Below are 20,071 nucleotides of genomic sequence, written 5' to 3' on the forward strand. Positions count from 1 at the left end.
TATGCGCTTTATTTAAGTTAGTAAATGGCTATAACGGCTGTAGCTTAATTGTGTAGCTAAAGATTTGTACATTAGCCAAATGCAATCATGATATTTATGTTAAGAGGTTATAATAATCGTTTCGCTTTCATACACTAGCTATATATGTTCCCGAAAAGATTTAGTACTGTTGGGTTACGTTTGTTTAAAGAGAAAACGGACCGCGGGTGGGGGACGAAGACTGCGCTTCTCCTGCTCGCCTGCTTTGCGCTGCGGAGCTGTAGGAGAATGCCGGGACTGCGTGATGTCAGACCGCTCGGGTCATTTGAAGGTTAGCAGCCTCGGAAGGTTCACGGAAAGTTCAGGCGCATATATTAGGCAATTCAATCTTTCGTTCCTTGTCGACAAAACTAGTTGGAAACGAGCTGCGCGGAGGCTGGATAAACGCGTTCGTCATTGACGGTGGGATATGCCTCTTTTAAAACGCGAGCCGTGTTATATTTACAAAATATCTAATGAGATTTAAATCCAATGCGCGTGATCCGGGACTGGGTCTCTACGTGCAGTTAACCGTGCGGGACGGAGCGTGCAAAAACGCGTTAAGATAAACGCGGGGAGTGAGGGGAATCGTTGACACCCCTGAACCTCGCTGCGTCCGGACTGCGTAGAAAAATGGTAAATGAGCATTTGGATCAATTACAGGCTTTCATAAGGGTCGACTGTCATCATTCATGATTCCAGTGCGGGAACAGGAGCGATAATCTACGTGCCAGAAAAGAAGGCAGAGTTTGATGGAGTTGGGTCTACTTTTGCGACCGTTCTCCCTGTATACTTAAAAGGAGGAAAAATACTATCGCTAAAAAAGGAGAAATGATGTTTGACTGTATGGATGTTCTCGCCGTGAGCCCGGGTCAGATGCTGGATTTCTACTCCGCCAGCCCCGGCTCATGCATGGTGCAGGGGCGGCATCTGAAGACACATCTCAGCGGGCTGATGCACAGAGACTGGCGGCATCGCCGAAGCGCTCAGTGTAGGTCCCGATTTCATTCTCTTGTAGCTACAAAATCACATTCGTATTTCCATCATGTCTGTCTATGTAAAACAGTCATAAGCGCCAGTGGTCTTATCGCAGCACTGTACTTGCAGACTTGCTCTGTTACCCATCCTTCTCTCACTCTCTCTATGCATGTTTTAATTTTAATGCATTTGTGATGTATGATACACCGGCGCAAAGGTCGGCAGATGGTCCCGTGTGTGTGTGTGTGTGTGTGTGTGTGTAGGGGGCAACATGGATAGAAATTCCTACTGAAAGTGAACTTCCATGCAATCCCTCACAGAGAGCGACAGATGAGGCTCACTCGTTTACATTTTAGTTCTTGGTTCACAGACACGCGGTCCCTGGTCGCAAATTGTTAGCAGGAAATCAATCACCCTGGTGCAAAGTGTGGAGGCTTGGTTGATGGAAGTTAGCCGACGTGCTGTTACGCGACGCCCCTCCAAGACTCGAGGCGGAGACGCGAAAGGTAAACACGGGAAAGGTCAACCCCAACACGATATGGGGGCGACCAGCGTTTCCTACAGCCTACTGTGGGCTACGACCCACCACCAGCACGCCGCCACGGATATTTGACACTGATGTTGATTTACTGTTTTCCGACATTTCGACGAGGTTTTGCATACCCGATCCTTTGTATTTTTTTCAAGACAAACGCGCCAGCATTACATTACACTGCAGGCATTTAGCAGACGCTCTTATCCAGAGCGACCTACAATACCAGTGCCACTTTCATGGCATACTTTCTGCTGTTTCACAAGCAGGAGAGACTTCCACAGCATCATGTGTGAGTGTATATCTGCAGACCGCCAGATCAAAGAAGCACTCAATCAAATATAGGCTGTGTTCATAGCCTGCTGTGGGATATAGTACACCATTGTGAGAGCACGATTTACAAGTAAAGAGAGCTGCCGCGAGCCACTTTACCCTGGATTCATTTTTGATAACAAGACTTAAGGTAAAGATAAAGGTGAAAGGTTAAGGCGAGCTGTCAGTTACTTTGCTCAGGCGTCATAAATCAAGGTGGCCGTTATCAGAACCCAGAGAGCGAGGAAAGCGCTGACGAAAATTATTACACTAAAACGAATTAACACGACGATAAAATATTTGAAGTGAGTCGAGTCAAGTGTCTGTAGCTATAAACGGTGCTCGTTTTAAACTGCAACCGAATGTGCCTTCAACGACGTCGTTAATTTCAGCAAAATATGGAAATGAATCCCGCGCGTTTAGTTAAGCTTCACCTGCTGATGAAACTAACATATTTAAAAAGTTAAAACGAACTGCCAGAGTTCACTTCTGCGATGCACTGTCGCCTGTAACTCCCCGCAGGCGAAATAACGGGAATTACTCAACGCAAAGTTTCCAGGCTTTAATGGAAGGCATTGTACCAACTGATGTCATATAATTTCGGGCGGAAACGTTAGCCATTGTCTCTAGTGTTTTGTGTGTTTTGATTACAGGCAAACAAGAGTACTGGAATAATACTAAATATTGAAGTAGCGACCGTTCTTCTCTCCCAATAACTGCACCTATGCCTCTTCAGTGAGTTCAAAAATCATTCGCACTGATAACGCAATGCTAGCATTAGTTTGTGTGGTAAAAACGAAAAACACGCAACGTTGACCTAAGTATGTAGGCTAGCTATTCGGGGTTTCAATAAAATCCGTTTTTTAAAAAGCTTTCACTAGCAAACTAAACGTTTATTACAATTTGTCCAACGGTTGTTACAAGGTTGTTATCCAGCAAGTGCAAATTATATAATGTCATGTCCCATTAATTTTCTTTACTTTTGTGCCCAAGTAAAGATGGCATCTTAGTAGAATTGGCAGAAGAAAGGTTATTTTGCTTTCTTAGCAGCGCGCGGCACATTTTTGCATATTTAATGAGTCGATGCTGAAATGAACCAACTGATGTCAGTGTTTGATTTGGGAGCTGAAACACGGATAAACAGGAAGAACACATTTAACCCTTGGACGAGTAGGTTTTTGGAATGTTTTCAGTATCGCAGAGATGCGTCGTGTGCATTCCTATCAACAAGACAGTTCTGGGTCAGTTCTCTGGGTTCTGGGTTTGGGTCAGTTCTCTGGGTTTGGGTCAGTTCTCCGGGTTCTGGGTTTGGGTCAGTTTTCTGGGTTTGGGTCAGTTCTCTGGGTTCTGGGTTTGGGTCAGTTCTCTGGGTTTGGGTCAGTTCTCCGGGTTCTGGGTTTGGGTCAGTTCTCCGGGTTCTGGGTTTAGGTCAGTTCTCCGGGTTCTGGGTTTGGGTCAGGCTCTGTAATAATCTATTGAGGGATGGAGAGTGTCCACAGAGTGTCCAGCACTGTATGTGTGTGTTTGCTTGTGTTTGTGTGTGTGTGTGTGTGCGCATGTGTGCTTGTGTGTGTGTGTGCGTATGTGTGAGTGTGTACTTGTGTGTGTGTGTCTGTGCGTGTGTGTGCGTGTGCGTGTATGTGTGTGTGTGTATGTGTTTGTGTGCGTGTATGTGTGTGCCTGTATGTGTGTATGTGTGAGTGTGGGGGGGGGGGGTTAGGGTGGGTTATTTAGGCACCTAGTCTGCACTAAACCGCTTTGTGATCCGGCCTAATTACACCCCACCCCTCCATCTCAGTGACCCCTCGCCCCGTCCAATCAGAGCGCTCACCCAGAGGAACGTCTGTAACGCTGTCACTCCAGCAGGGCAACAGCACAGAGCGCAGGGAGCAACTCATCCGTATTATCCCTCGCTCTCTCTCTCTCTCGTTCTCCTCCCTCCCTACCCCCCTCTCTCTCCCTCCCCCCTCTCCCCCTGTCCCTCCCTCCCTCTCTCCTGTTCTCTCTCCCTCTCTACCCCCCTCTCTCTCCCTCTCACTCCCTCCCCCTCTCCCTCCCTCTCTCTTGTTCTCTCTCCCTCTCTCCCCCTCTAACACTCACACACACTCTAACACACTAAATATGAGCAAAATGTAATGTGTGAAATAAATATGGTAAGGAACACACTGCCATTATTTTACATATAGGAAGAATCTCATGCTTCTCATCTCTCTCTCTTTCTCAATCTCTCTCTCTCCTCTCCATCTCTGCTTCATTTCCTAGTGAGTGAGTGAGTGAGTGAGTGAGTGAGTGAGTGAGTGAGTGAGTGAGTGAGTGAGTGAGTGAGTGAGTGAGTGAGTGAGTGAGTGAGTGAGTGAGTGAGTGAGTGAGTGAGTGAGTGAGTGAGTGAGTTAACGGCAGGGTTATTCTGGTGGGAGGATTTTGGGTATGCCAACACCTCATATTACATTACATTACATTACATTATTGGCATTTGGCAGACGCTCTTATCCAGAGCGACGTACATATGACCCCCCTATATGGGAGTGTGAGTACAGTACACCCCCCCCCAGCGTCCAGGTGTTCAGGTTCGTGTGATCTGCCACGCCTCAGTATGGCTGCACATTCACACAGAGCCTCTGTGTTTCAGTGGTGTAAACCCACTGCATTCCGGGAGTTTGCGATCAAAGCAACAACCGCGCAAAAGCTCTCTCTCTCTCCCTCTCCCTCTCTCTCCATCTCCCTCTCTCTCTCTCGCCCCCTCTCTCTCTCTCTGTCTTCAAAATATGTATTGTCAAAGTGTGGCGGAAATAACAACCAATCATAGTTATAATACAAAAAAACTGTGACAATAGCAGTATAAATGATCGTAATAACTATTTCATTTTATGTATTAACTATTCAATATTATTAGATTCAATTTATTAGGTTCATGTTTGTTAGATGATGAACTCTCTCAGTCTCACTCATGCTCAATCGCGCTCTCTCAGTCTCTCTCTCACTCCCTCCCTCCCTCCCTCCCTCCCTCCCTCTCTCTCACTCTCCCTCTCACTCTCTCTCAGTTCAGCTCACTACAGTTTGGCTGCATGGCCTGTTATGTGGATGGTGTTAATACCGCCAACATTCCATACATGCTCCCCTATGGATGGCCCTGACAACCATGTAGCCATAGCAACTGTGTTGCCAAGGTGTTGGCATGCCAACATTCCCCGCTGCCTTGAAGCAGGCCACAGACCCTGCTCGGGTGCCTGAGAGTAGTTTCACTTTTTTACCATAACTATGGCTCTTCCTCTAATTCAATATTTACAGTGCACATGTATTATTGGTTATTCATAAATAACGTAACATACAGGACCAAGCACCCATTTTTGGCTATAATACTGGACTACTGCTACTGCTACTACTACTGCTGCTGCTGCTGCTACTGCTACTGCTGCTACTGCTACTACTACTACTACTGCTACTACTACTACTTCTGCTACTACTGCTACTACTACTACTACTACTACTTCTGCTACTACTGCTACTACTACTACTACTACTACTACTACTACTACTACTACTTCTGCTACTACTGCTACTACTACTACTGCTACTACTACTACTACTACTACTACTACTAAGAATAATAATTAATTATATATCATGGTTGTACTTGTTATTATTGTACCTCACCATTAATCTGAAACGGGGCTGAAGGAGTCAGCAGGGCAGAGCTCAGCTGGAGCCCCTCAGGACTGCATCGCCCAGCATGCAACTCTTCCTTCAGTCTTCACTGTGACCTTAATGAAAAACAGACCCATATTTTCCTCACTTTTTAGAGAAAAAACTGTTTTTCCAGGTCTGAGTTTCACTCTTTCTCTCCCTCTCTTTATGTCTCTCCTTTCCTCCTCTCTCTCTCTCCCTCCCTCCCTCCCATCTCTCTTCCCCACCCTCTCTCTCCTTTGCTCTCCTCCCTCCCTCCCTCCCTCCTCCCTCCTTCTCTCTCTGAGACGGTTGAGAGTGTGTAAGTAACAACCCTAATGAAACTCACACTGCTGTTCAGAGGCTGCTCAAGCTGCTTCTCATTAGCTGGACTCTGGATGAACTCATTTCCTCTCCACCCCGTCTGTGTGTGTGTGTGTACGTGCGTCTGTGTGTTTGAGAGTGTGTGTGCGTGTGTGTGTGTGTGCAGGGTGTGCGTGTAGGGTGTGTGTGTGTGTGCAGGGTGTGTGTGTGCGTGTATGTGTGTGTGTGAGTGTGTGCGTGTATGTGTATGTGTGTGTGTGTGTGTGTGTGGGCACATTATCTGTAATCTGTATGAAGGTGAACTCTGAGGTGTTTTGACAGAGCATAATGCTGAGGGGTAACCAAACCCCTAAACTGCCCAAATCACTCCAGCTACCCCCCAAGTCCACTGGGCTTATCCAGGAAATGTCTCTCTCCCTCTCTCTCCCCCTCCCTCTCTCCCCCTCCCTCCCTTTCTCCTGTGTTTGTGGTTCCTGTGTGTGTATGTAGCAGGGCTTCAATTTGAGCTTGAAAAGATGCAACTCAGACCTCAGGCTGTCAGAAGGAAGTGTCATTGATCTGCAGTTATTGTATTATTGATATATATATATATATATATAATGATTTACACACTCAAATTCCCCCCCGTGCCCGAGGCAGGTGGCACGCCTCCTGTGAGCAGCCGGCAGTCTGTCTCTCTCTGCCTCTCCATCCGCTACACGCTCACGCTAACACATGCTACATTACATTACATTACATTACATAACATAACACATGCCAACACATGCTAGCACTCACCAAAACATGCTTGCTCACGCCAACACATGCTAGCACACGCCAACACATACTAGCACTCATCAGAACATGCTCGCTCACGCCAACACATGCTAGCTCACGCCAACACATGCTGGCACATGCCAACACATGCTAACACATTCCAGCTCACGCTAACACATGCTTGCACATGCCAAGACATGCTAGCTCACATTTAACCCCCAGAAATAGCCCAAAATGGCTAGTTGATTGTTAGTCTAGAATGTAAACAGGAACTAATGAAATGTGAACGCAAATGAATGAGGTGGCTGAGTTGTGACATATTCTTAGAAATTAACTGGATAACAGCACTGTTCCACAAAGCAGGATTACTGAGTTAGCTGGATAACTGCACTGTTCTACAAAGCAGGATTACTGAGTTAGCTGGATAACTGCACTGTTCCACAAAGAAGGATTACTGAGTTAGCTTGATAACAGCACTGTTCCACAAAGCAGGATTACTGAGTTAGCTGGATAACTGCACTGTTCCACAAAGCAGGATTACTGAGTTAGCTGGATAACTGCACTGTTCTACAAAGCAGGATGACTGAGTTAGCTGGATAACTGCACTGTGTCACAAAGCAGGATGACTGAGTTAGCTGGATAACTGCACTGTGTCACAAAGCAGGATTACTGAGTTAGCTTGATAACTGCACTGTTCCACAAAGCAGGATTACTGAGTTAGCTGGATAACTGCACTGTGTCACAAAGCAGGATTACTGGATAATAGCTCTGAGTAAAACCCGGATTTCCCCAAATCTGGAACATTGACTGAGGTAAAAAAAAGAGCTGTTCCGGGCTTTACTCTGTGCAGTTATCTGGCCAACTCAGTAATCCTGCTTCATGATACAGGCACCAGGTCTGATGTGTGCTTGTCTTGGGAGTATCCGACGTGCGTGTTAATACAACAAGAAAAAGCATAATTCTCTCTCTCTCTCTCTCTGTAGCCATAGAGACGCAGAGCTCCAGTTCGGAGGACCTGGTGCCCAGCCCCCCCTCTCCCCTGCCCGCCCCCCGCACCTACAAGCCCTGCTGCGTGTGCCAGGACAAGAGCTCTGGCTACCACTACGGAGTGAGCGCGTGTGAGGGGTGCAAGGTGAGGGTCGGGGGGGGGGCGTGACTGTGGGCCACGGGAGGCTGCCATGTTTGACTGTGGGGTTGAGCAGGAATCTTCTTCTGCGGCTCCATGGGGACTAATTAAGTGTGAAGAAATTTCAGAATTTAGAATTCAGAAAATAGAATACATTTTGCCAGGGTAAAGTGGTGCTTTTTGGCACCGGAGGCTGCATAACCAGGCTGCTTCTGGGGGAATGTCTGTCTCTGGTCCCCTGGAATGGGGCCTGGGGGTGGGGCCTTGAGTGGGCGTGGAGTTTGGAGTGAAGCCCTATCACTGACCATCGTTTCCCTCGGGGGGTTAAAGTTAAACACCGACCCTGTGCTGCTAGCTTCCTCTGAGAGAGGGTGGGCCTCAGGCTGTTACCGGGACAACACAGCTAATCAGTGGCTAATCGTGTGCCTGGGTATTACAGCGCTAATGTGCAGAGTTCAGCTGTGTGTGTGTGAGTGTGAGTGTGAGTGTGAGTGTGTGTGTGTGTGTGTGTGTGTGTGAGTGAGTGTGTGAGTGTGTGTGTGACTATGTGCATGTATGTGACTGTATGTATGTGTATGTGTGTGTGAGTGTGTGAGTGTGTGAGTGAGTGTGAGTGTGTGAGTGTGTGTGTGTGTGTGTGTGAGTGTGTGAGTGTGTGTGTGAGTGTGTGTGTGACTATGTGCATGTATGTGACTGTATATATGTGTATTTGTATGTGTGTGTGTATATGTATGAGTGTGTGTGTGTGTGTGTGTGTGTGTGTGTGTGTGAGTGTGTGAGTGTGTGAGTGTGTGAGTGTGTGTGAGTGTGTGTGAGTGTGTGAGTGTGTGAGTGAGTGTGTGAGACTATGTGCATGTATGTGACTGTATATATGTGTATGTGTATGTGTATGTGTGTGTGTGTGTGTGTGTGTGTGTATGTATGTATGTATGTATGTATGTATGTATGTATGTATGTGTGTGTGATGTGTGTGTTGTGTGTGTATGTGTGTGTGTGACTATGTGCATGTGTGTGACTGTATATGTGTGTATGTGTGTGTGTATGTGTGTGTGTGTGTGTGTGTGTGTGTATGTGTGTATGTGTGTATGTGTGTATGTGTGTGTGTGTGTGTGTGTGTGTGTGTGAGTGTGTGTGTGTGTGTGTGTGTATTGGAGCTTGGCCCAGAGGACAGAAGTGGTTGCAGATGTGTGATTGGTGCCAGATGTTTCTGCGGTGGTGGTACAGGGTTCTTCAGGAGAGCGTCGTGTGTGTTGTGTGTTGTGTGTGTGTGTGTGTGTGAGTGTGTAGTGTGTAGTGTGTGTGTAGTGTGTGTGTGTCACACTCTCACACACACACACACTCACACACACACACGTTGGGGTTAGGGTGGAGACGGCGTGTGTGGAACGGGAACAGGGCGGGGGACCTTCTCGCTCCAGAGCTGATTGGGTGTCAGTGGAGAGACTGACTGATCGATCACATTGAGCTCCCGTTGACACTACAGACCTGAGGATTGAGGTGGGGTTTGTGGGAGTGACTGAGAGGCTGATTGGGGATTGAGGTGGGGTTTATGGGAGTGACTGAGAGGCTGATTGAGGATTGAGGTGGGGTTTATGGGAGTGACTGAGAGGCTGATTGAGGATTGAGGTGGGGTTTGTGGGAGTGACTAAGAGGCTGACTGAGGATTGAGGTGGGGTTTGTGGGAGTGACTAAGAGGCTGATTGAGGATTGAGGTGGGTTTGTGGGAGTGACTGAGAGGCTGATTTCTCCCCCTGCAGGGGTTCTTCCGCAGGAGCGTACAGAAGAGCATGGTGTACTCGTGTCCCCGGGAGCAGGCCTGTGTGGTGAATAAAGTCACCAGGAACCGCTGCCAGTTCTGCCGCCTACAGCGCTGCTTCGCCGCCGGCATGTCCAGAGAGTGTGAGTCCTGCCCAAGCCCAGCCTAAACCTGTCCTAAACCTGCCCTAAACCTGTCCTAAACCTGCCCTAAACCCAGCCTAAACCTGTCCTAAACCCAGCCTAAACCTGCCCTAAACCTGTCCTAAACCTGTCCTAAACCTGCCCTAAACCCAGCCTAAACCTGCCCTAAACCCAGCCTAAACCTGTCCTAAACCTGTCCTAAACCCAGCCTAAACCTGCCCTAAACCCTGCCTAAACCAGCCCAAACCTGTCCTAAACCCAGCCTAAACCTGCCCAGTATGTATCCGGGTAAAGGGTGTATTACATTACATTACATTACATTATTGGCATTTGGCAGACGCTCTTATCCAGAGCGACGTACAGTTGATTAGACTAAGCAGGAGACAATCCTCCCCTGGAGCAGTGTAGGGTTAAGAGCCTTGCTCAAGGGCCCAACGGCTGTGCGGATCTTATTGTGGCTGCACCGAGATTAGAACCACTGACCTTGCGTGTCCCAGTCATTTACCTTAGCCACTACGCTACAGGCCGCCCCTGTATAAGACAGAGACGGTTCATCTTAGATGAGGGTGGGGTGGGTTATTCAATGGGGGACCTTCAGGCAGCGGTGGATTTGTCTGAGTGAGGGGGTGGGAGTGGGGGTGGGGGGCTCGATTAATGGCGTACCCTGGGGGTCCCAGTGCCCAGCTGGTGATGGATGTTCCCATCTGCAGTCTGAGCCGTGGGGCTGAGTGAGCGTCTGGGTGGCGGGTGATTCGGTTTGAGGGGAATTGAACGCTGGGGGCCATGTGGCTCTTCCTAAATGACATGCCCAAGATTGTTCAGTTGTTATTGCTGAACCACTGGGTCATGATTGCGATCGGTTTTGAAAGAGGGAGCTAGTTTTTTTGGCGCTGAACCTGCCACGCCTGGCTTCGTTCCTTCCTGTGTGACATCACATCCTGTCGGAAAGCTGGCTTCCGCGGGCATTGTCGGGTGATGTGTGGAGCTGTTGGGGGGAGCGATGCCCAGTAATGCGCATGAAGGAGCCGGCAGACGGGCACACAGACAGACAGACGGACGGGCGGGCGGGCGGGCGGGCGGGCGGGCGGGCGGGCGGGCGGGCGGGCGGGCGGGGCAGACAGACAGACAGACAGACAGATAAGCAGGCAGCGGGCGGGGCAGACAGACAGACAGACAGACAGACGGGCGGGCAGACGGGCGGGCGGGGCAGACAGACAGACAGACAAGCAGGCGGCGGGCGGGGCAGACGGACAGACAGACAGACAGACAGACAGACAGACAGACAGACGGGCGGGGCAGACAGACAGACAGACAGACAGACAGACAGACAGACAGACAGACAGGCAGACAGACAGACAGACAGACAGGCAGACAGACAGACAGGCAGGCAGACAGACGGGCGCAGACCTCGGCCCGGTGGTCCAGATGGACGTGTTCCCGCCCCGACGGCTTCGCACCTCCACTCGAAGACGGAGCCGGCGGCCTTTCCTTAAAAAAAAAACGACTGTGTAGGAGAGGAGCTGAGGAGGATGGGCAGGGAGGGGTCGGTTCCAGTTGCCATGGCACCACACTTTCAGAACCACCCCCTGAGAGTTCCCCGAGGCGGCGGGAAGGCGTCACAGGAGATTGACGGCTCGGGTTTTTAAATCAGATCCTCCCGGCGCCCCTGGCGCTGAGCCGCCGTGTTGAACCAGCGACTTTGACGCGCTTTCGTTTGTCGGCTTTGTCAGTTATTTGGTAGTCCTTGACCTTTTTTTGACCCCATCGTTTGACACTGCAGAAAGAAAGCCATCACGCTCATCTTCTACGAGTTTTACTCCACTGTTTCTACATGCCGTGCGTGTATTTCAACTGTTACATGAGCAAAACATACATTCTAATGCCCAATGTATGCTGGGATAGGCTCCAGCCCCCCTGCGACCCTGTTCAGGATAAGCGGGCTAGGAGAATGAATGAATGAACATTCCGCACAGACATTAGGAAGTATTATTTCACACACAGAGTGGTCACTGTGTGGAATAGCTTGCCAGGACATGTAGTGGAGGCAGAAACACTGGGGGTTTTAAGACCAGGCTTCATACAGTGCTCGATACCATTTAGCTTTTAGGCAAACTAAGCAGTAGGTCCACTTTAGTGGTGGGAAAAGATGAGCATTGCTGGGCTGAATGGCCTGTTCTCACCATTATGTTATGCCATGTCTGTTGAAAATATAAATAAATATTATTGAATGCCTTTAGAAGACTTGATATTTGAAAATGCTCTGTTACTAACCCAAACAATGCGTAATTAGAGGGAGATGGAAGCCGGACATGGCAGCGCTCAGAGCTGGGGCTGAAGTGGCTCGTTAATAATAACCTAATTACGCCGCGCGCATGCTGCGTACACATGCACTCCACGCAGAACTGAGCATAAGTGGTTTCCATGGCAACGCACATAAACACAAGAGAGGAGAGCGGTGTCACACAGGGCATTATGGGAACTAATGGCCACGAGCACAAGAAAAAATCACTGCTGAGTACTTCATTTAATCCATGGTGGTAAAAAGCTTTCGTCAGAGGAAGTAAGTAAATGGGGAAAAGGAAAAAAAAAACGGGAGGTTAAATCTTCCATCTCCCCGTGCCGTGTGCCCCCCCCCCCCCAGCGGTCAGAAACGACCGGAATAAGCGGAGGAAGGAGAGCCCGAAGGGGGAGCTGCTGGAGCGCTACGAGCTGACGAGCGAGCTGGAGACCATCGTGGAGCGGATCCGGAAAGCGCACCAGGAGACCTTCCCCTCGCTGGGGCAACTGGGCAAGTACACCACGGTGAGTACGCTAGGACAGGACACGGCGAGTACGCTAGGACAGGACACGGCGAGTACGCTAGGACAGGACACGGCGAGTACGCTAGGACAGGACACGGCGAGTACGCTAGGACAGGACACGGCGAGTACGCTAGGACAGGACACGGCGAGTACGCTAGGACAGGACACGGCGAGTAGGCTAGGACAGGACACGGTGAGTACGCTAGGACAGGACACGGTGAGTACGCTAGGACACGACACGGTGAGTGATAGGACACGCCCACTGCTGTTACAACACACCCGCTGACAATAGGGCATGCCAACCACCTGCTAGGACACGCCCACTTCCATTGCGCCACACCCACAATATCGCTACGACATGCCCACTATAGCCTGAACACTACAGCCAGGCACCCACAACACAACACAACATCACAAAACATTTACACTGAACGTATCGCTCAAGGTTTCTTGCATCCACCCAGGATTAGGAGTACAGGGTTAGGGTGGTCTTAAATAAAGCAGAATTCACTTGGTAACTGAATCAGCTCCTGGCTACTCAACAAGAATAAACCGATTCCTCGTTGTCAATGACACCATACGGTTACGTTAGTGAAAGATGTGCCGTAGTATGCTGCCCGGCTTGTGTGTGGATTATTTGCATTATGTGTGTGTGTAGCATGGCAGCAATACGCAAGTGTAGTTAAATTAGCGAATCCAAAAAAAAAAAAAAGGTTGTAAATAAAAAAAGATGAATGGGAGTAATTACTGGGTGCAGTTGAAGAAGAACATAATTTCTGCGTGAACAACGGACCTGATCAGAGACTTCAAAATGGCCTCCATTTCACTCCAATCGCCTGCTGGATGTGGTTTGTGACAGGACTGTTCATCTTACCGTAATGGCGTCTGTCAGAGCTTCCTCTACAGGGAAGATACTCCGGCGTTCTGTGCGCTATTGTGTAGCCGGTTGCACATTTACAAACCGCGTATTGTATTACCAAAGCAGGTCAAATGTTAAATGCTTGCTGCAGGGCACGGCCTCAATCTGCGACCTTCATGCTCACTGTTATTATACCATCGTAAAAAGAACTGACCTTTTCTTATTGTTATTAATTCTGTACATACGTGGGTCATACGTGTGCCTATAGGCGTCATCGCCGTATCGGTCGACGCATTTGCCCCGAAAAGGCTATTCTGCGTGATGTAAAGGGTCGAGGACGTAGATAATAGTCTCTGCGTCTACACTCCGAAATCAGCCGTTATATGCCTCGAGGGGCTGGATTTTATGAAGTCGAGACTTGCTGAAGGAGGAGTTTTTATGCCCAGTTATATCCCTTTTTTAAAAGCGAATCTTCAATGGATCGCGAGAATTGAAAGGTAACGTTCCGTGTTTGGCGAAAATGGCGAACGCGGATTAAGAGATAATCTAGATCGAGTGTAAATATCGGCGCTCGCTGACTGGGAGAAGTCTTCCCTCTCGTTACTGAAGGAAGATTGGCTCCGTGACGAAGCTTCACGGAATAACTTTATCCGAAACGGAAGAGCGGCGCTGTGCTCCGACCCTTTTCTGTTAGCGCTCCGTTTATCCAGTGAAATTTTCAAATCCTCTTCGGTGTGATTTATCAGTTCATTTCTCGGTCAGATTACATATAGTTGTGATAGCGGGGTGAGGGAGAGTTTATTTTTCATTGATGAATATAAAAATAGTTTAATATCTTAACTACCATAAAATGCAAGCAGATAATATGGCACTGAAAGCGTACCAAAGCCAACAATGTGCTTATTTTGCACTTGGTACGTGATATGATCTCAGGCTGGTGGTGTGGGCGATTCTGAAACCTTCAGAAGCCTTTCCAGGCTGAGAGTGGCAGAAAGTGTACAGAGCGGTGTATTAAAGGACACACACAATCACACACGCACACACACACACAATCACACACACACACACACACACACACACATACACAGAAAGTGTACAGAGCGGTGTATTAAAGGACACACACAATCACACACACACACACACACACACACACACACACACACACACACACACACACACACACACACACACAATCACACGCGCACACACACATGCAGTGCGATGTAACATTGGTTTTTTTAGCAGTTTACCCCAAACAGCCAAACACATCAACTTGTTGCTGACGTTTTCTCTCAGCATTACTCTCTCCCTCTGCCCCCCCCTCTCTCCCTCTGCCCCCCTCTCTCTCTCCGTCTGCCCCCCCTCTCTCTCTCCATCTGCCCCCCCTCTCTCTCCCTCTGCCCCCCCTCTCTCTCCCTCTGCTCCCCCTCTCTCTCCGTCTGCCCCCCCTCTCTCTCTCCGTCTGCCCCCCCTCTCTCTCTCCGTCTGCCCCCCCTCTCTCTCTCCGTCTGCCCCCCCTCTCTCTCTCCGTCTGCCCCCCTCTCTCTCTCCATCTGCCCCCCCTCTCTCTCTCCCTCTGCCCCCCCTCTCTCTCTCCCCTTGCCCCCCCTCTCGCCCCCCCCCCCCCCCCCCCCTCTCAGAGCTCAAGTGCGGAGCAGCGTGTGCACTTGGACCTGGGTCTGTGGGATAAGTTCAGTGAGCTCTCCACGAAGTGCATTGTTAAAATCGTGGAGTTTGCCAAGCGCGTGCCGGGCTTCACCGGGCTGAGCATCGCCGACCAGATCACCCTCCTCAAAGCCGCCTGCCTGGACATCCTGGTGAGCCCCAGCCCCGACCCAGTCCCTGTACCCATCCCTGTACCCATCCCAAACCTGTCCCTGTACCCAGTCCCTGTACCCATCCCAAACCTGTCCCTGTACCCATCCCTGTACCCATCCCAAACCTGTCCCAGTCCCCATCCCTGTACCCATCCCAAACCTGTCCCAGTCCCCATCCCTGTACCCATCCCAAACCTGTCCCTGTACCCATCCCTGTACCCATCCCAAACCTGTCCCTGTACCCATCCCTGTACCCATCCCAAACCTGTCCCTGTACCCATCCCTGTACCCATCCCAAACCTGTCCCTGTACCCATCCCAAACCTGTCCCAGTACCCATCCCTGTACCCATCCCAAACCTGTCCCAGTCCCCATCCCTGTACCCATCCCAAACCTGTCCCAGTCCCCATCCCTGTACCCATCCCAAACCTGTCCCAGTCCCCAGTCCCCATCCCTGTACCCATCCCAAACCTGTCCCAGTCCCCATCCCAAACCCATCCCAAACCTGTCCCAGTACCCATCCCTGTACCCATCCCAAACCTGTCCCAGTACCCATCCCTGTACCCATCCCAAACCTGTCCCTGTACCCATCCCTGTACCCATCCCAAACCTGTCCCAGTACCCATCCCTGTACCCATCCCAAACCTGTCCCTGTGCCCATCCCTGTACCCATCCCAAACCTGTCCCAGTCCCCATCCCAAACCTGTCCCAAACCTGTCATGTAGGACTGTGTGTCTGACCTGATTCATTTCAATTATAATTTTTAAAGAAATGATTCACTGCCTCATTTCACCATGATTTGATTAGATTATTCTCATGTGATTAAATCACTTTAATTATAAAATTGTAAAAAAAAATAATAATAATAATAATAGACTGAATTCAAATGGGACTGGAGGAAATGCTGTACTTCCCAAATCCAGGGCTGGGTTCTAACATGTCTGTGGTAAATGACTGGGACACGTAGCCACAATAAGATCTGCACAGCCGTTGGGCCCTTGAGCAAGGCCCTTAACCCTGCATTGCTCCAGGGGAAGACTGTCTCCTGCTTAGTCTAATCAACTGTACGTCGCTCTGGATAAGAGCGTCAGCCAAATGCCACTAATGTAATGTCTTCCAAGCTGCACATTTCAGAGCGCACTGATGTACCCCAGTCAGCAATAACACAGCCTCACGTCGTGTGACGTTCCCGGCTCCAGATCCTGCGGATCTGCACGCGCTACACGCCGGGCCAGGACACCATGACGTTCTCCGACGGGCTGACGCTCAACCGCACGCAGATGCACAACGCCGGGTTCGGGCCGCTCACCGACCGCGTCTTCGCCTTCGCCAATCAGCTGCTGCCCCTGGAGATGGACGACGCCGAGACCGGCCTGCTCAGCGCCATCTGCCTCATCTCCGGAGGTGGGCCCCCTGCTGGTTCACACGGCCTACTGCGCCCAGCGGGGCTGTGTGGCGTCTGGCCGTGCGGGAGGCAGGGTACTGTACAGCAGCCGGAGTGGGAGTGATATAAGCAGGTTACTCAGTGGTTTGACTGGGGGCTGGAGGTAGGGGTGTGCTAGGAGATGGCTCCCTATGGGACGCCCCTCCAGGGTAACCATGTGAACTCTGGAGCTCTGGACATCAACACTGCTAAATATTACCTCATGTTGAGTGACTCAAAGTGGTCTGTACCGAAAAAAGAGATGTTTTAAATAGTCACACTGCCACCTCCTGGCCAACAGCGGAACAGCAGTTGGTTGGTTTGAGGATGGTTTGGTTTGCAGGATGTGACCTCAATGTGGGGCGGGGACAGGATGTGACCTCAGGGTGGGGGCGGGGACAGGATGTGACCTCACGGTGGGGGCTGGGACAGGATGTGACCTCACGGTGGGGGCTGGGTTTGTGTTTCAGACCGGCAGGATCTGGAGGAGCCGTCACGGGTGGACCAGCTGCAGGAGCCCCTGCTGGAAGCGCTGAAGATCTACGTCCGCAAACGCCGTCCCAGCATGCCCCACATGTTCCCCAAGGCCCTGATGAAGATCACCGACCTGCGCAGCATCAGCGCCAAAGGTCAGACCACCAAACCCCCCCCCAAACCCTCATGGGCTGGGTCGTGGCTGGGTTGGGGGTTCTGACTGGGTTCTGACTGGGTTGTGGCTGGGTCGGGGGTTCTGACTGGGTTGTGGCTGGGTCGGGGGTTCTGACTGGGTTGTGGCTGGGTCGTGGCTGGGTCGGGGGTTCTGACTGGGTTGTGACTGGGTTGGGGGTTCTGACTGGGTTGTGGCTGGGTCGTGGCTGGGTCGGGGGTTCTGACTGGGTTGTGGCTGGGTCGGGGGTTCTGACTGGGTTGTGGCTGGGTCGTGGCTGGGTCGGGGGTTCTGACTGGGTTGTGACTGGGTTGGGGGTTGTGACTGGGTTGTGACTGGGTCGGGGGTTCTGACTGGGTTGTGACTGGGTCGGGGGTTGTGACTGGGTGGTGGCTGGGTCGTGGGTTCTGACTCGGTTGTGGCTGGGTTGTGGCTAGGTCGTGGCTGGGTTGTGACTGGGTTGGGGGGTTCTGACTGGGTTGTGGCTGGGTTGTGGCTGGGTCGGGGGTTCTGACTGGGTCGTGGCTGGGTTGGGGGTTCTGACTGGGTCGTGGCTGGGTTGCAGGTGCAGAGCGGGTGGTCTCACTGAAGATGGAGATCCCAGGTCTGATGCCCCCACTGATCCAGGAGATGCTGGAGAGCCTGGAGGTTCCGCAGGAGGACGAGGACGAGGTGGTGCAGAAGGAGGAGGAACAGGCCGGCACAGCCCCCAGAGCCCCGCCCAAATCTAGGGCCGCGCCCAGCCCCTCCCCCCCAAACCCACAGAGGGAGCCGGAGCCAGAGCCAGACCCAGAGCCTCTCTCTCTCTGCTGCGGCGAGGTGTCGCACGCCCAGCGCTGAAGCCGCTCTGCTGCAGCTCTTGTGTCGGGGGCGTTTCTGAAGCACAGAAAGGCCTGAGCAGGACCTCCTGCAGTAGTGCTATCACTCCCGGCCCACAGGGGGCGCTGTATTCATTTCTCACATATATAGATGTATTGAAGTATATTTTACGTGTTTCAATATGTTTAAAGTTGTTGTTTTTATTTTAAACAATGTTCTCACACAATTAGCCTACATGGAAAGGTGTTGTTTGCATATATCAACAAAGCTCCCACCCACACAGTGTAGGAAAACCATAGATATTCAACTATACCGATTTTCCCCTGTTGCAGGGAAAAAGGCAAATGAATTAGAACCTTTGCTCGTATTCAAATTCAAAAGTCATGTCGGTTGTTGCTTAACGTGACTCTGGAACACATTGTCCAGACAGGGTAAATTGGGTAAATTTTGAATGTGTAGCTCACATATTTACATACCGTCTGCCTTTTACGTTCTTGAGTCATTTCAGGTTGAGTATCTACCTCCCAGGTGCAGCCCCGTTCCCCGACAGCAGCAGCAAAGGGGCCCTTAATGTCGGATCGTTAGCTAGTCCGTGAGCTGGAGTAGGACCCTCCCTCTCTAATCTACTTATTTTCCATCAACTGAAACCAGGGATACTCGAGTTCAGCAAAACATTCAGTGGACTTTGGAACCTCTGCAGTAACAGGGACTGTTTATAACGTTTGTTTCAGGAATTTGTGACCAGATTACAGTTAAGATAAGTACTTCTGAAGTCAGAAAAACACAAATCAATTTTTAAAAGGACGCTGACTAGTGATTGTAACTAAAGGCCTTTTTTCAGTCGCAGTAGTCTACCTCTCCTATATGGAAGCAAAATGCACAGACTCTGGCATGAGAGTTAGGCTATCCAAACTGATGAAATAGTTTGTTGAAGATATAGTTGCCCCAGTCCACACTGACAAGAAAATGATTCCATAGGCTACGAGATTCCAGAGTGTCACGAGACCAGACACCAGCATATACTCCATAGCTACTTACGCGAACATGGAAAAATCTTAAAAGCCAACTTAACTTTGAAATGTTTAACGTTAAGCCAGACATTTCGTCAGCATAAGTCCTCCCCAGCGTCCATTCAAACGCGGGAAGTTCCTAACGAACCAAACAATGAGCCTTTCAGGCCAGTTAAGTTATATATGGTGGAGACTGCTTAGTGTCATTTCTATGGTAGTGTTGCATACAGTGATTTCCCCCCCCCCTTGTTAAAAGTGGGACCACACACATACACTGCCGTGGTAGACTGAAAATAACACATGACATTTGCGCGGTAAAACTCGGGACATTGCAATTGATAGGCTACAGCTAGGTAAGTCCGGCATCTGCCCGTACTACATCGAAGTAGATTGTACGCTCTTATAGTTTGTCAACAAAGCAATCCGTGTTCGATAGATATCGTACGTATATATAGTTTAGTGGGGCTCTTAGCACAGTTCAAAAACCCATACGAAGAAGGGTGGGCCAAACATATAGCTAGCTAGTATCAGCGATGCCCTAATTTAAGACAGACGCATTATTTTGTTGTAGCTAGCCAGCATGTTTTCGAGACAGGTTCGAATCAATAACGAATTTCTTACCGCAAAATGTAATTATTGGTCCGTAGATTGACTATGAGAAACACAAAGGTGTGCTGTGCAATTTGGAATAACAGGGTTAGTATTAAAATAGGAATTTCGCCTCTGTGCAGAAGTTAACAGATGAAAAATACGGTTGGTTTAATAACTGTTTCCATTTTCAACAGAACAAATAATATGCAAAGCTTTATTTGGCCACACGAACGATGTACGTGTGTGGTATTTGAACCTTTAAGTATTTTACGTTAACACCCTTCAGTTTTTTAATTCGTCGTTGAAGCTTCCCAGAGACCATGAGCGCGTTACTCAGTTTCCCCTTATTCGCAAAACAATAGCGCCACCTTATGGTGATTGGAGTGCATTGCGATGAAGAGAATCACAAACCCACACACACACACACACACACACACACACACACACACACACACACACACACACACACACACACACACACACACACACACACACACA

General features: G+C 49.9%; 1 protein-coding gene across 1 annotated transcript in view; it reads left to right on the forward strand.

Annotated features, from left to right (window-relative positions):
• Window positions 1-328: 328 nt before the first annotated feature.
• Window positions 329-20,071, forward strand: part of LOC133136269 (retinoic acid receptor alpha-A-like) — a 19,799-nt gene continuing 56 nt past the window's right edge. The window contains exons 1-8 of the mRNA XM_061253593.1: window positions 329-1,009; window positions 7,567-7,715; window positions 9,467-9,608; window positions 12,250-12,410; window positions 14,909-15,085; window positions 16,284-16,488; window positions 16,978-17,136; window positions 17,719-20,071. The exon at window positions 17,719-20,071 is cut by the window's right edge and continues 56 nt beyond it. Of these exons, the coding sequence (XP_061109577.1) occupies window positions 850-1,009; window positions 7,567-7,715; window positions 9,467-9,608; window positions 12,250-12,410; window positions 14,909-15,085; window positions 16,284-16,488; window positions 16,978-17,136; window positions 17,719-17,993 (1,428 nt within the window). The 5' untranslated portion in view covers window positions 329-849 and the 3' untranslated portion in view covers window positions 17,994-20,071. The remainder of the gene's footprint in view (window positions 1,010-7,566; window positions 7,716-9,466; window positions 9,609-12,249; window positions 12,411-14,908; window positions 15,086-16,283; window positions 16,489-16,977; window positions 17,137-17,718) is intronic.

The sequence above is a fragment of the Conger conger genome, chromosome 9 (genome assembly GCF_963514075.1).
Source record: "Conger conger chromosome 9, fConCon1.1, whole genome shotgun sequence".
Lineage (NCBI taxonomy): Eukaryota > Metazoa > Chordata > Actinopteri > Anguilliformes > Congridae > Conger > Conger conger.